The following is a 13,283-nucleotide window of genomic DNA, read 5'->3' as shown; positions in this document are numbered from 1 at the left end:
ATATATCTGTGTGTGTGTGTGTGTGTGGTGTGTGTGTGTGTGTGTGTGTGTGTGTGTGCGTGCGTGCGTGCGTGTGTGTGTGTGTGTGTGTGGTGTGGTGTGTGTGTGTGTGGTGTGTGTGTGTGTGTGTGTGTGTGTGTTGTGTGTGTGTGTGTGTGTGTGTGTGTGTGTGTGTGTGTGTGTGTGACACAGTAATGTATATAACAGCTTACTATGTATATGACGCAGGGACGTATATAACCGCTTGCTCTGTATATGACGCAGATATATATATAACAGCTTGGTATGTATATGACGCAGGGACTCGTTGATCGTGTCGTGCGTCAATAGCGGCACCAGCATCTTCGCCGGATTCGTCATCTTCAGCGTCATCGGCTACATGGCTCACGAACAGGGCAAGCCCATCGCCAAGGTGGCAGAATCTGGTGAGACACCAAGTATATATATATATATATATATATATGTGTGTTGTGTGTGTGTGGTGTGTGTGTGTGGTGTGTGTGTGTGTGTGTGTGTGTGTGTGTGTGTGTGTGTGCGGGTAAGCGCACATGCACGCGACGTGATTAACTACGAAATCAATCAAATATAATATAACGTCTCGCAGTGTCATGTGTTGCATAATAACTAACAACATTCGCGCGTAATTAAAAACGAAAGTTTCAAATTAACTTACCTCTACTGCTACTGACTACATGATATATTCATCGTAGCCGCGTCTTCATTGTCCCATCTTGTCATCTCTAACAGGACCAGGCCTGGCATTCCTCGCCTATCCTTCGGCCATGATCGCTATGCCGTGGTCATCTTTCGGTCAATCTGCTTCTTTTCTATGCTAGTGCTGATAGGGCTGGACAGTCAGGTAAGAGACACTCGTGAGGTTAGATATACTCATATAAGATCATCGCGATTATATATATAAATAAATAAATAAATAAATAAATAAATAAATAAATATAATTATATATATATATTCTCCGACATAATTCATCCCCACCATGCGAACAGCAGCCATGAAGTTACTAAGATATGACGTACGTGCATGGCACACGTATGCATATATTATATATATATATATATTATATATACATAGTATATATATATATATATATATATATATATGTATTATATATATATATTATATATATATATATAGATAAAGTTATAAGGACATGGTTGTACTTTTGCCTCTGTTTATTGCATACAGAGCTGTTTTTCGTATGGAGCGCAAGCCTCCACACTCATCAGTGCCTAATACAGAGTGCAAACAACCATGTCCTTTAACTTTATCTATATTTGCTCTACTCATGGTAGTATTGAGCACTTCTCGATACACGAGTTTATAAACAACATTTGACTATATATATATATATATATATAATATATATAAGTACATATGCGTACGTGTGCCATGCATGTTCGTCGTATGTCTTAGTAACTCCAGGGCTGCTTTTTTCGCATGGTGGGTGGTGGGGATGAATTATGGCGGAGAATTATCGATAACGATAATTACGAATGAATGGATTATGAATTATGGCGTCTGGCGTTCGGTAATAGCTTGATCGAGCGTGCATGCAATTAATTGTAATACGGACAGGCAGCCACGCTGTTCTCTACGATGTCGTCTGCTTCATCGCTGCATGTTTCACGGACGCTACACGCGTGATAACGCCACCGCGTTTACACGGACGCTACACGCGCGTTTCACGGACCGCTACACGCGCGTTCACGACGCTCCACGCGCGTTTAACGGACGCTACACGCGCGTTTAACGACCGCTACACGCGTGTTTCAGCGGACGCTACACGCGTGTTTCAACGGACGCTACACGCGCGTTTCACGGACCGCTACACGCGTGTTTTACAGAGACGCTTACACGCGCGTTTCACGGACGCTACACGCGCGTTACACGGACGCTACACGCGTGTTTCCGACGCTACACGCGTTTTACAGAACGCTACACGTCGTTTCACGGACGCTACACGCGCGTTACATGGACCGCTACACGCGCGTTTCACGGACGTTTACGTGTATTGTACGTCGACTTGGCACGTGATTCACGGTTCACGTGTACTTTAATTGACGATAACGACTTAATAAGACGTGAGTCACGCTCTTTTCCGCGTAATCCACAATCACTTTAAGCGCTATTCACGCTTCCTTTCGCGTGATTCACTGTTTATGTACGCGTGATATACGCGCCACTTACATTCACTTCACGCGCGAATTCGTTCTTGGTCACGGCGCGATATTCGCGTGAATCACGTTCGCTACACACCGTGACTCTCGCTTACGTCACGCGGTGATTTCACGGTTTGCTTATCTCGTCGTCACGCAGTTCTGCACGCTGAGGGATTCATCACGGCGCTTGTGGACGAGTTCCCGCGTCAACTGCGACCCAGACGAGAACTCTTCATCGCCTTCATCTGCGGGATCTCCTATCTCATCGGCCTCTCGCTGCCTGACGCAGTGATGATGAACGCTACTGATGACGTCGCGCGTTAAACTCGCGTCAGAACTCTTGACGCAATATAGGCTAACTCGCAGACTAACTATAGACGATAGACTACGTATATAAATGTCCATCGTATGCGGTCATGCTCCCGCGGGAAGGTGGGTCCCCGATTGTCAAGTCTGGTAACACTTCCCAAGAGAGATAGATAGAGAAAGAGAGAGAGAGAGAGAGATAGAGAGAGAGAGAGAAAGAGAGAAGCGAGAGAGAGACGAGAGAAGAGAGAGAGAGAGAGAAAGAGCGAGAGACGAGAGGAAGGAATAAAACCACAAAGAAGAAGAACGAGGAGAAATCATTTTCTAACATACACGCAGGCACAGTGGCAACTTCAGTAGTGCCACACCGGCTGGGAATCTTCCAAAGTGACTCGATCACAAGCGCGTATAATCTTTTGAAGTTACGAAATTACAACCCCGCGCTAAAAATGGGCGTGTCGAAATCGTAGGTAAACGTAGAGAGGACATACGACGAAATGCGCTCGCTATCGGCATTCATGCGTGACATTTCCGCCGTTCTTTTCATGGCAAGGAGGATGTACATGTTCAAGATCTTCGACTACTACTCGCAAGCGGCACGTGCTTGCTCTTCATCATGTTCTTCGAGTGCATAGCAATATCCTGGTCGTATGGTAAGAAGCCGATACGCGGGGACGCGGTATTCACGTCCCTCCTTTCTGTTTGTTCTATTTAGTTTTTCTACGCGAACGATCACCAATTTACTTGTCGGTGATTTTAATCCTAAAACCTGCTCTACCTAGAACTCGCCAAGCTACATAATCTCGCTAAAAGAGTCAGATCTCTCCGAGTACAAAACCTGAGAGTTTACTGGCGCTGCTTTATTTTAGGTTAGGGTTTGGGTTGTAGTTAGGGTTAGTGTAGGGTAAGGTTGAGTTGAAGTTAGGGTTAGTTTCAGGTTAGGGGACGGGTTAGGGTTAGGGTTAGGGTTAGAGTTAAAGTTAGATTAGAGTTGGAGTTATGGTTACTCGCAAAATGGCCGCTTCCGGCGGCCATATTCGCTCGTTACGCTGATGAGACTAACGATGATTTCTCTAATCCCGGCCCGATTTAGTAATCTCTTAGTAAAATATTGACTTTGATTACGAGACAATAAACACAAGGACCTGTTACTAACATAAAAATTTTGTCCCGGTATATTCATTCTATATAAAAACTTTGTACACGCCTTCTAATCCATTGTTTTTCTCTTCAATTTAGGCTAATATATTTACGGAACCCGCTTAATACGATTATTTTCTTTTGCCCATCAGTTTCGTAACTAACGGGGTGCGACTGTAGTAAATGAATAGTAGTCATTGAATGAGGAGTTTAGGCTTTGCAGTAATTGTATCTATTTGTGAACAATTTAGCTCTACTAAGTTCTTAATTATACATATAACCATACCTTGATGCTTCCCCACATATAATAAGTACTCTAGCAAGCAAAATCACGCCACCACGCCCGGTGCAAAGCCGTGACGAAATTTTATAATTATCAAATTAAACAACTTTTGATGTGCAGGATTGATTTCACCCTACAATCCTGCACATCAAAGTTTGTTAATTGATAATTATAAAATTCTTCAAACGATCCATACAGTTAACATCTTTTCACCCACCTTTATGCTCGTACAGACTGTGATACCAACCTCCGCGACACTCTTGTTTTAAGCACGTTTACAACTCTGACAACCACGTCCCCGTGAGCCAACCTGGCTCAACCCGTGTTGTCGAAAACGTTGCAGTACTTGCAATTTTATCACGAATAGGTGCTGTGGTTCAAGGCCTCGGAAAATTTATAGTGGCGGATTTATTACATTGCGTGTCGACGAACCTCATTTACGCCATTGAATGGTTTAAATGCCAAATTTACTATATTGGCAAAACAAAACCCGCCTTGCGGATAGGTTGTTGAACACCTAAGATCTATTCGCCTCATTTCCATGGTTTTCCGGTTGCTGACCATTTTAACCAACCGGATCACAATATGATAGACGTGTCTGTGTGGTTGCCAACCTGACACCATATTACAATAGCCTCACGCCGACACATGACTGAGCAAAGAATTAATTCTGAAGAGATTGGTTGTTTAAATCACAGGGGCATGAACGTAAACTTTAATTACGTGTACATTTATTATAGTCTGCTACGGATGTAGTGTGCGTGTGTGTGTGGTAGTGATGTGTGATGTCATGTGTAGTGCTTGTGATGTGTGATGGTGTTGGTGGTAGTGTGTGCCATGTGTGCTATATGTTCTCTAGCATGTTCGTTGTGATAGTTTTTGTGCGTGTATAATCAATACTATTGTCGATATCTTTTGTCGTCCCGTCATCATGGCAACGCGCGAGAATATAGATGTTGAAGTCATATCATTTGATTATATAGCAAATTAGTACTATAACTGCATATTATATTGCATTACTATTGAATCCAATGATTGCTGACTGTATGAAGAGATAGTAATTCGAAAGCTCGTCAATTAAACTTAAACCCTTATTCATACACTTGAACTTGTTTATATATCATATATATATATATATATATTATATATATATAAATATAATTAGTATGCGTTTTAGGCGCTAGCGACCGCTTCACTGAACGATATCAAAGCAGGAGATGATATGGCTTCTTACCCTGGCCATCATGGTAGAGAAGATCTGCCTGGACGTTTACCACTACGATTCATCCTGCGCTGTGCGTGCTCGCTCCACTACCACATATCTATCACATCATCTATCTATCTTCATTTATCTATCTATCTATCTATCTATCTCTATACTTCTATCTATCTATCTACTATCGTATCTATCTATCATCTATCTAATCATTTATAGCTATCTACTCTATCTGCTACTATTATCTATCTATCTTATCTATCTATTTAGTATATATGCCTACGTGTAAGCATCTCACGCGTTTTTCAATGTCGATCTGTTAGTGCCGTTATTCCCTTGCCGTGCCCTTAGTTAACAAGAGCGCCAATTATGCTAATGTTTACACACACAAACGGCGCGTGAAATCACGCAGCCTCCCACGTCTCTCTCTTCCCTGTTGCAATCTCGGCTTGCAATCGACCCTGTCGCCGTACACGGCTGTTCCTTTCGTTCTTGCAGGGAGTATTCTTGTTTAGTCTTGTTCAGTTCAAGCCGCTCACCTACATGGACTACACGTTCCCGGACTGGGGACAGGCGATCGGGTGGTGTATGGGTCTCGCATCAATGCTGTGCATACCAGGATACATGGTTTACAAATTTATCGATGAAGTCGTCAGATACCCGGGTCGCAGCATGCGAGTGGTAAGTATATATATGGCGCGAAAGCTGGAGAAACGCGTAAAACGTTTAACGTTTTTTTGCGCCGAGTATGAAGAGTAGATATGAGTAATTTTGATTGATATGAGTGAAAATGTGTCTATAAAAGCTATGACACACACACGCACGCACGCACGCACGCACGCACACAGGCACGCACGCACACACACATACTCTCTCTCACACTTACTCTCCCTCTATTTCTCTCTCTCTTTCTCGCACTCTCTCTTTCTCTCTCTCTCTCTCTCTCTCTCTCTCTCTCTTTGTGACTCTCGTTTACTTTCTTTCTTTCCCGGACTTTCTTTCTTTCACTGACACTTTTTCCAATTAAATAAATTCACGCGGGTTTATCGCTGTATGTCAGCGATAGATGGCGCCGCGACAGAGGTAATGGCGACTGCGTTCCGTTTTACAGCACATTAAAAATCTGTTTCGGCCCGACGTTGACTTGAATAAACTCCGAGCAGAGAGCAAGAACCCGACAGTGACGTATACAGCCGACGCGGCGAAGCTGACACATCTCGGACCAGCACCCGATTACGGCAGCAACGTGACAGCAACGCCACACAGCGTCGAATTGGGAAACAATCTCGCCAGCTCCGCGACAGCGCTGTGAGCGAGCTTACAAAACACGAAGAGAGATGGGAGGGAGAGGGAAAGGGAAGAAGAGGCGGGAGAGGGAGGGGAAGGAGGGCGAAAGGGCAAGATGTCCGGGGGAGAATAGAAAGGAAAGAGCGGAAGAGAAAGAGGGAGATGAGGAGAGGGAGAGGAACTGATAGCGGGAGCGAGAGGGAAGGGAGATCGGGAGACAGAGCGAGAGAGAGGTGTGTGTGTGTGTGTGTGTGTGTGTGTGTGTGTGTGTGTGAGAGAGAGAGAGAGAGAGAGAAGAGAGAGAGGAGAGTAGAGAGAGAGGAGAGAGAGAGAGGGAGAGAGAGAGAGAGAGAGAGAGAGAGAGAGAGAGAGAGAGAGAGAGAGAGAGAGAGAGAGAGAGAGAGAGAGAAGGAGAGCAGAGTGACGAAGAATGGCAATAGGGTTGCTTTCTGGAGGTGGTGGCAGACGCGAGATGGGCTGCCGGGACGATGGCTGGTGTTAAGTGGAAATAACTCGAGGAGCCCACGGGGGGGGGATGAGATCGAGTCGGCGACGGTCCGTGCTGTAGAAGCAGGTAGGCGCACACAGTCAATCGAGTAGGTGTGTGTGGCAGGGACGTGCCTGTATGATGGGTACATATATATACGACTGCAACCATTGACAGCAACTCACACAGGCGTCAGGAATTGAGTGCTGAAGTTTTATTCTCTAAAATGCAGTCAGGAGGAGGAGGAGAAGGAAGAGGAGGAGGAGAGGGAGGTGGGAGGAGGAGGATCGTTATTGGCAGGACGAAGGATTCTTGTTGCCAGCGAAGGAGGCTTTCTTGTTGCCACTAGGTGCTGTATACTGTGCAAGGGTAGAATTACCCAGTTTGCAATTATAATGAAGCGTGTCTTAACAATCGGACATATAGTCCGCTGATAAAACGTGAAGATAACGAAACGACACTTACTATACAAACTCGTTGATTTTCGGTTACACTATGTAGCTGTATATATATATATCAATGTAGCGATATTATTAGTATCGTATATTGGTGCGTTAGATGGTAGTGCCTACTGTGCAGTTTGTGATTAAACGTGACGCACATGTATAACGTTAAATATAATGCAAAGCTGCACTTGTCGGTCAGTACAGTATATTGTCAGCTCTTATCAATGTCCTATATATATAACGCATATATCACATACGCTAATTCGCACTATGTATTGTGCAACTTGTTATACTATTCAGTAGATGTTGTTTCCTACTGCATATAGTATATTATAATATATCGTTTATGACGTAGGCGTTTATAGATGGGTGCTCGAAACGCGTTGTTATTTCAACCAGCAGTTTTGGCGCATGATCAAGCGGCTGCAAGTAAGAGGAGATTGTCCAGATATAACTAATGTTGCACGGCTAAGAAAAAAACTAAAAATCGACATCCGTTGATTTACGATTAAATTATATAACAGCAATTAACACCTAGCATGGACACGAAGAGAAGAGCGGACAGACTTGCGTCCTACTGTAATAAAAAACACAACTTGTATACCATACAACCATATTAGAACCAAAACGATAACAACACAGTGAAAGAGAGATTTCTTAATTCATATTATTGATATTGTTTCACGGACGCTACACGCGCGTTTCACGGACACTACACGCATGTTTCACGGACGCTACACGCGTGATTAACGGACGCTACACGCGCGTTTCACGGACGCTACACGCGCGTTTCACGGACGCTACACGCGCGTTTCACGGACGTTTACGTGTATTGTACGTCGACTTGGCACGTGATTCACGGTTTACGTGTACTTGTAATTGACGATAACGACTTAATAAGACGTGAGTCACGCTTCTTTTCCGCGTAATCCACAATCACTTTAAGCGCTATTCACGCTTCCTTTACGCGTGATTCACTGTTTATGTACGCGTGATATACGCGCCACTTACATTCACTTCACGCGCGATTCGTTCTTGGTTCACGCGCGATATTCGCGTGAATCACGTTCGCTACGCACGTGACTCTCGCTTACGTCACGCGTGATTCACGGTTTGCTTATCTCGTCGTCACGCAGTTCTGCACGCTGGAGGGATTCATCACGGCGCTCGTGGACGAGTTCCCGCGTCAACTGCGACCCAGACGAGAACTCTTCATCGCCTTCATCTGCGGGATCTCCTATCTCATCGGCCTCTCCTGCCTGACGCAGGTGATGATGACGCTACTGATGACGTCGCGTTTAAACTCGCGTCAGAACTCTTTGACGCAATATAGGCTAACTCGCAGACTAACTATAGACGATAGACTACGTATATAAATGTCCAGCGTATGCGGTCATGCTCCGCGGGGAAGGTGGATCCCCGATTGTCAGGTCTGGTACACTTCCCAAGAGAGAGAGAGAGAGAGAGAGAGAGAGAGAGAGAGAGAGAGAGAGAGAGAGAGAGAGAGAGAGAGAGAGAGAGAGAGAGTGAGAAGAGAGAGAGAGAAGGGGAAAAAGAGAAGATAAGGAAGGAATAAAAACCACAAAGAAGAAGAACGAGGAGAAATCATTTTCTAACATACACGCAGGCACAGTGGCAAACTTTAGTAGTGCTCACACCGGCTGGGGAATCGTCCAAATGACTCGATCCCAAGCGCGTATAGTCTTTTGAAGTTACGAAATTACAACCCCGCGCTAAAAATGGGCGTGTCGAAATCGTAGGGTAAACGTAGAGAGGACAATGCGACGAAATGCGGCTCGCTATCGGGCATTCATGGTGACATTTCCGCGTTTTTCTTTCATGGCAAGGGAGGAATGTACATGTTCAAGATCTTCGACTACTACTCGGCAAGCGGCACGTGCTTGCTCTTCATCATGTTCTTCGAGTGCATAGCAATATCCTGGTCGTATGGTAAGAAGCCGATACGCGGGGGACGCGGTATCACGTCCCTCCTTTCTGTTTGTTCTTATTAGTTTTTCTACGCGAACGATCACCAATTTACTTTGTCCGTGATTTATATCCTAAAACCTGCTCTACCTAGAACTCGCCAAGCTACATAATCTCGCTAAAAGAGTCCAGATCTCTCCGAGTACAAAATCTGAGAGTTTACTGCGCTGCTTTATTTTAGGGTTAGGGTTTGGGTTGTAGTTAGGGTTAGTGTTAGGGTAAGGGTTTGAGTTGAAGTTAGGGTTAGGTTTCAGGTTAGGGGACGGGTTAGGGTTAGGGTTAGGGTTAGAGTTAAAGTTAGGATTAGAGTTGGAGTTATGGTTACTCGCAAAATGGCCGCTTCCGGCGGCCATATTCGCTCGTTACGCTGATGAGACTATACGATGATTTCTCTAAATCCCGGCCCGATTCATAGTAATCTCTTAGTAAAATATTGACTTGATACGAGGACAATAATACAAGGATCCTGTTACTAACATAAAATTTTTTGTCCCGGTATATTCATTTCTATATAAAACACTTTGTACACGCCTTCTAATCCATTGTTTTTCTCTTCAAATTTAGGCTAATATATTATACGGAACCCGCTTAATACGATTATTTTTCTTTGGCCCATCAGTTTCGTACTAACGGGGTGCGACTGTAGTAATGAATAGTAGTCATTGAATGAGGAGTTTAGGCTTTGCAGTAATTGTATCTATTTGTGAACAATTTAGCTCTACTAAAGTTCTTAATTATACATATAAACCATACCTTGATGCTTCCCCACATATAATAAGTACTCTAGCAGGCAAAATCACGCCACCACGCCCGGTGCCAAAGCCGTGGAGAAATTTTATAATTATCAATTAACAAACTTTTGATGTGCAGGATTGATATCACCCTTCAACCTTTCAATCCTGCACATCAAAAGGTTTGTTAATTGATAATTTTATAAAATTCTTTCAAAACGCATCCCAATCACAGTTAACATCTTTTCAAACCCACCTTTATGCTCGTACAGACGTGTGATACCAACCTCCGCGACACTCTTGTTTTAAGCACCGTTTACAACTCTGACAACCCCGTGAGCCAACCTGGCTCATACCCGTGTTGTCGAAAACGTTGCAGTACTTGGCAATTTTATCACGAATAGCGGGTCTGTGGTTCAAGGGCCTCGGGGCAAATTTATAGTGCGGGATTTATTTACATTGCGTGTCGACGAACCTCATTTACGCCATTGAATGTGTTAAATGCCAAATTTACTATATTGGCAAAACAAAAACGCCGCCTTGCGGATAGGTTGTTGAAACACTAAGATCTATTCGCCTCAATTTCATGGTTTTCCGACGTTGCTGACCATTTTAACCAACCGGATCACCATATTGATGACGTGGCCTGTTGTGTGGTTTGCCAACTGACACCATATTACAATAGCTCACGCCGACACATGACTGAGCAGAAATTAATTCTGAGGATTGGTTGTTTAAATCCAGGGGCATGAACGTAAACTTTAATTTACGGTGATTTTTTAGTGCATTGCTTCGCTGTGTGTGTGTGTGTGTGTGTGTGTGTGTGTGTGTGTGTGTGTGTGTGTGTTTGTGTGTGTGTGTCTCTGTGTGTGTGTGTGTTTTGTGCGGTGTATATATATATGTGCGTGTTCTTTTGTCGTCCGTATTCATGGCAACGCGCGAATTGTGTGTGAATCATTCGATTTTTGATTATCTATAACGCATTGTATTTGTTTTTGATTATTTGATTCTATTCCAATGTCTGCTGACCTGTATGAAGAGATGTAATCTCGAAAGGCTTCGTCAATTAAACTTTAAACACCCTTATTCTATACCTTGACTTTGTTTATATATATATATATATATATATATATATATATATATATATTTGTTTGCGTTTTAGGGATGCGACCGCTTCATGAACGATATCAAAGGAGATGATTGGCTTTTACCCTGGCATCTGGTGGAAGATCGTCTGCTGGACGTTTACCATACCGATCATCTGCGCTGTGCGTGCTGCTACCCACATATCCACATATCTATTCATCTATCTATCTATTTCTATCTATTCTATCATCTATCTATCTATTATCTATCTATCTATCTATCTATACTATCTATCTATCTATCTATCTATTATTCTTCTATCTATCTATCTATCTATCTATCTATTCTATCTATCTATCTATCTATCTGTCTATCTATATATCTATCTATCTATCTATCTATCTATCTATCTATCTATCTCTGTATCTCTCACATCCACTCACCCTTTCACACTCGCGGGCGCCCACGCGCAAACGCATATATATATATATATATAATTATATATATATCATAGTATATATGCCTACGTGGTAAGCATCTCACGCCGTTTTTCAATGTCGATCATGTGTTAGTGCCGTTATTCCTTGGCCGTGCCCTTATGTAACAAGAGCGCCAATTATGCCTGCAATGTTTAACACACACAAACGGCCGCGTGAAATCACGCAGCCTCCCACGTCTCTCTCTTTCCCTGTTGCAATCTCGGCTTGCAATCGCACCCTGCTTCGCCGTTACACGCGCTGTTCCTTTCGTTCTTGCAGGGAGTATTTCTTGTTTAGTCTTGTTCAGTTCAAGCGCTCACCTACATGGACTACACGTTCCCGCGACTGGGACAGGCGATCGGGTGGTGTATGGGGTCTCGCATCAATGCTGTGCATACCAGCATACATGGTTTACAAAATTTATCGATGAAGTCGTCAGATACCCGCGGTCGCAGCATGCGAGTGGTGCGTAAGTATATATATGGCGCGAAAGCTGGAGAAACGCGCTAAAACTCTTTAACGTTTTCTTGCGGCGAGTATGAAGAGTAGATATGAGTAATTTGATTTGATATGATGTAAAATGTGTCTATAAAAGCTATGACAACACCCCACACACGCACGCAGCCACGCACGCACGCACACAGGCACGCACGCACACACACATACTCTCTCTCACACACTTACTCTCCCTCTATTTCTCTCTCTCTTTCTCGCCACTCTCTCTTTCTCTCTCTCTCTCTCTCTCTCTCTCTCTTGTGACTCTCCGTTTACTTTCTTTCTTTCCCGGACTTTCTTTCTTTCCTACTGACACTTTTTCCAATTAAATAAATTCACGCGGGTTTATCGCTGTATGTCAGCGATAGATGGCGCCGCGACAGAGGTAATGGCGACTGTCGTTCCGCTTTTACAGCACATTAAAAATCTGTTTCGGCCCGACGTTGACTTGAATAAACTCCGAGCAGAGAGCAAGAACCGACAGTGACGTATACAGCCGACGCGGCGAAGCTGACACATCTCGGACCAGCACCGATTAGCGGAGCAACACCGTGACAGCAACGCCACACAGCGTCGAATTGGGAAACAATCTCGCCAACTCCGCTACAGCGCTGTGAGCGAGCTACAAACATGAGAGAGAGATGGGAGGAGAGGGAAGGGAAGGAAGAGCGGGAGAGGGAGGGGGAGAAGGAGCGAAGGGAGATTGGGGGAGATAGAAAGGAAAGACGGAAAATGAGAAAGAGGGAGATGAGGAGAGGGAGAGCGAACTGATAGCGGCGAGCGGCGAGAGTGGGAAGGGAGATCAGGAGAAGAGCGAGAGAGAGGTGTGTGTCGTGTGTGTGTGTGTGTGTGTGTGTGTGTTGTGTGTGGAGGGGAGAGAGGAGAAGAGAGAGAGGAGAGGAGAGAGAGAGAAGAGAGAGAGAGAGAGAGAGCGGAAGAAGAGAGAGAGAGAGCGAGAGGAGAGAAGAGAAGAGAGAGAGACGAGAGAGCGAGAGAGAGAGAGAGCGAAGGGAGAGAGACGAGAGAGAGAGAGAGGAGGAGAGAGAGAGACGAGGAGAGAGAGAGAGAAGGAGAGCAGAGTGACGAAGAATGGCAATAGGGTTGCTTTCTGGAGGTGGTGGCAGACGCGAGCATGGGCTGCCGGGACGATGGCTGGTGTTAAG

The 13,283-nt window shown here is 44.4% G+C and overlaps 1 protein-coding gene across 1 annotated transcript in view; it reads left to right on the top strand.

The window, feature by feature from the left end:
* The window catches only part of LOC106808785 (sodium- and chloride-dependent GABA transporter 1-like), a 52,106-nt gene extending 40,051 nt beyond the window's left edge, over window positions 1–12,055 (top strand). The window contains 9 exon segments of the mRNA XM_014811635.1: window positions 301–425; window positions 748–807; window positions 810–859; window positions 8,480–8,611; window positions 9,191–9,340; window positions 10,333–10,395; window positions 11,254–11,328; window positions 11,923–11,997; window positions 11,999–12,055. Of these exon segments, the coding sequence (XP_014667121.1) occupies window positions 301–425; window positions 748–807; window positions 810–859; window positions 8,480–8,611; window positions 9,191–9,340; window positions 10,333–10,395; window positions 11,254–11,328; window positions 11,923–11,997; window positions 11,999–12,055 (787 nt within the window).
* The last annotated feature ends 1,228 nt before the right edge of the window (window positions 12,056–13,283 follow it).

Source organism: Priapulus caudatus, unplaced genomic scaffold (genome assembly GCF_000485595.1).
Source record: "Priapulus caudatus unplaced genomic scaffold, Priapulus_caudatus-5.0.1 Scaffold304, whole genome shotgun sequence".
Classification (NCBI taxonomy): Eukaryota; Metazoa; Priapulida; class Priapulimorpha; order Priapulimorphida; family Priapulidae; genus Priapulus; species Priapulus caudatus.
This window is presented reverse-complemented; position numbering and strand designations above follow the sequence as displayed.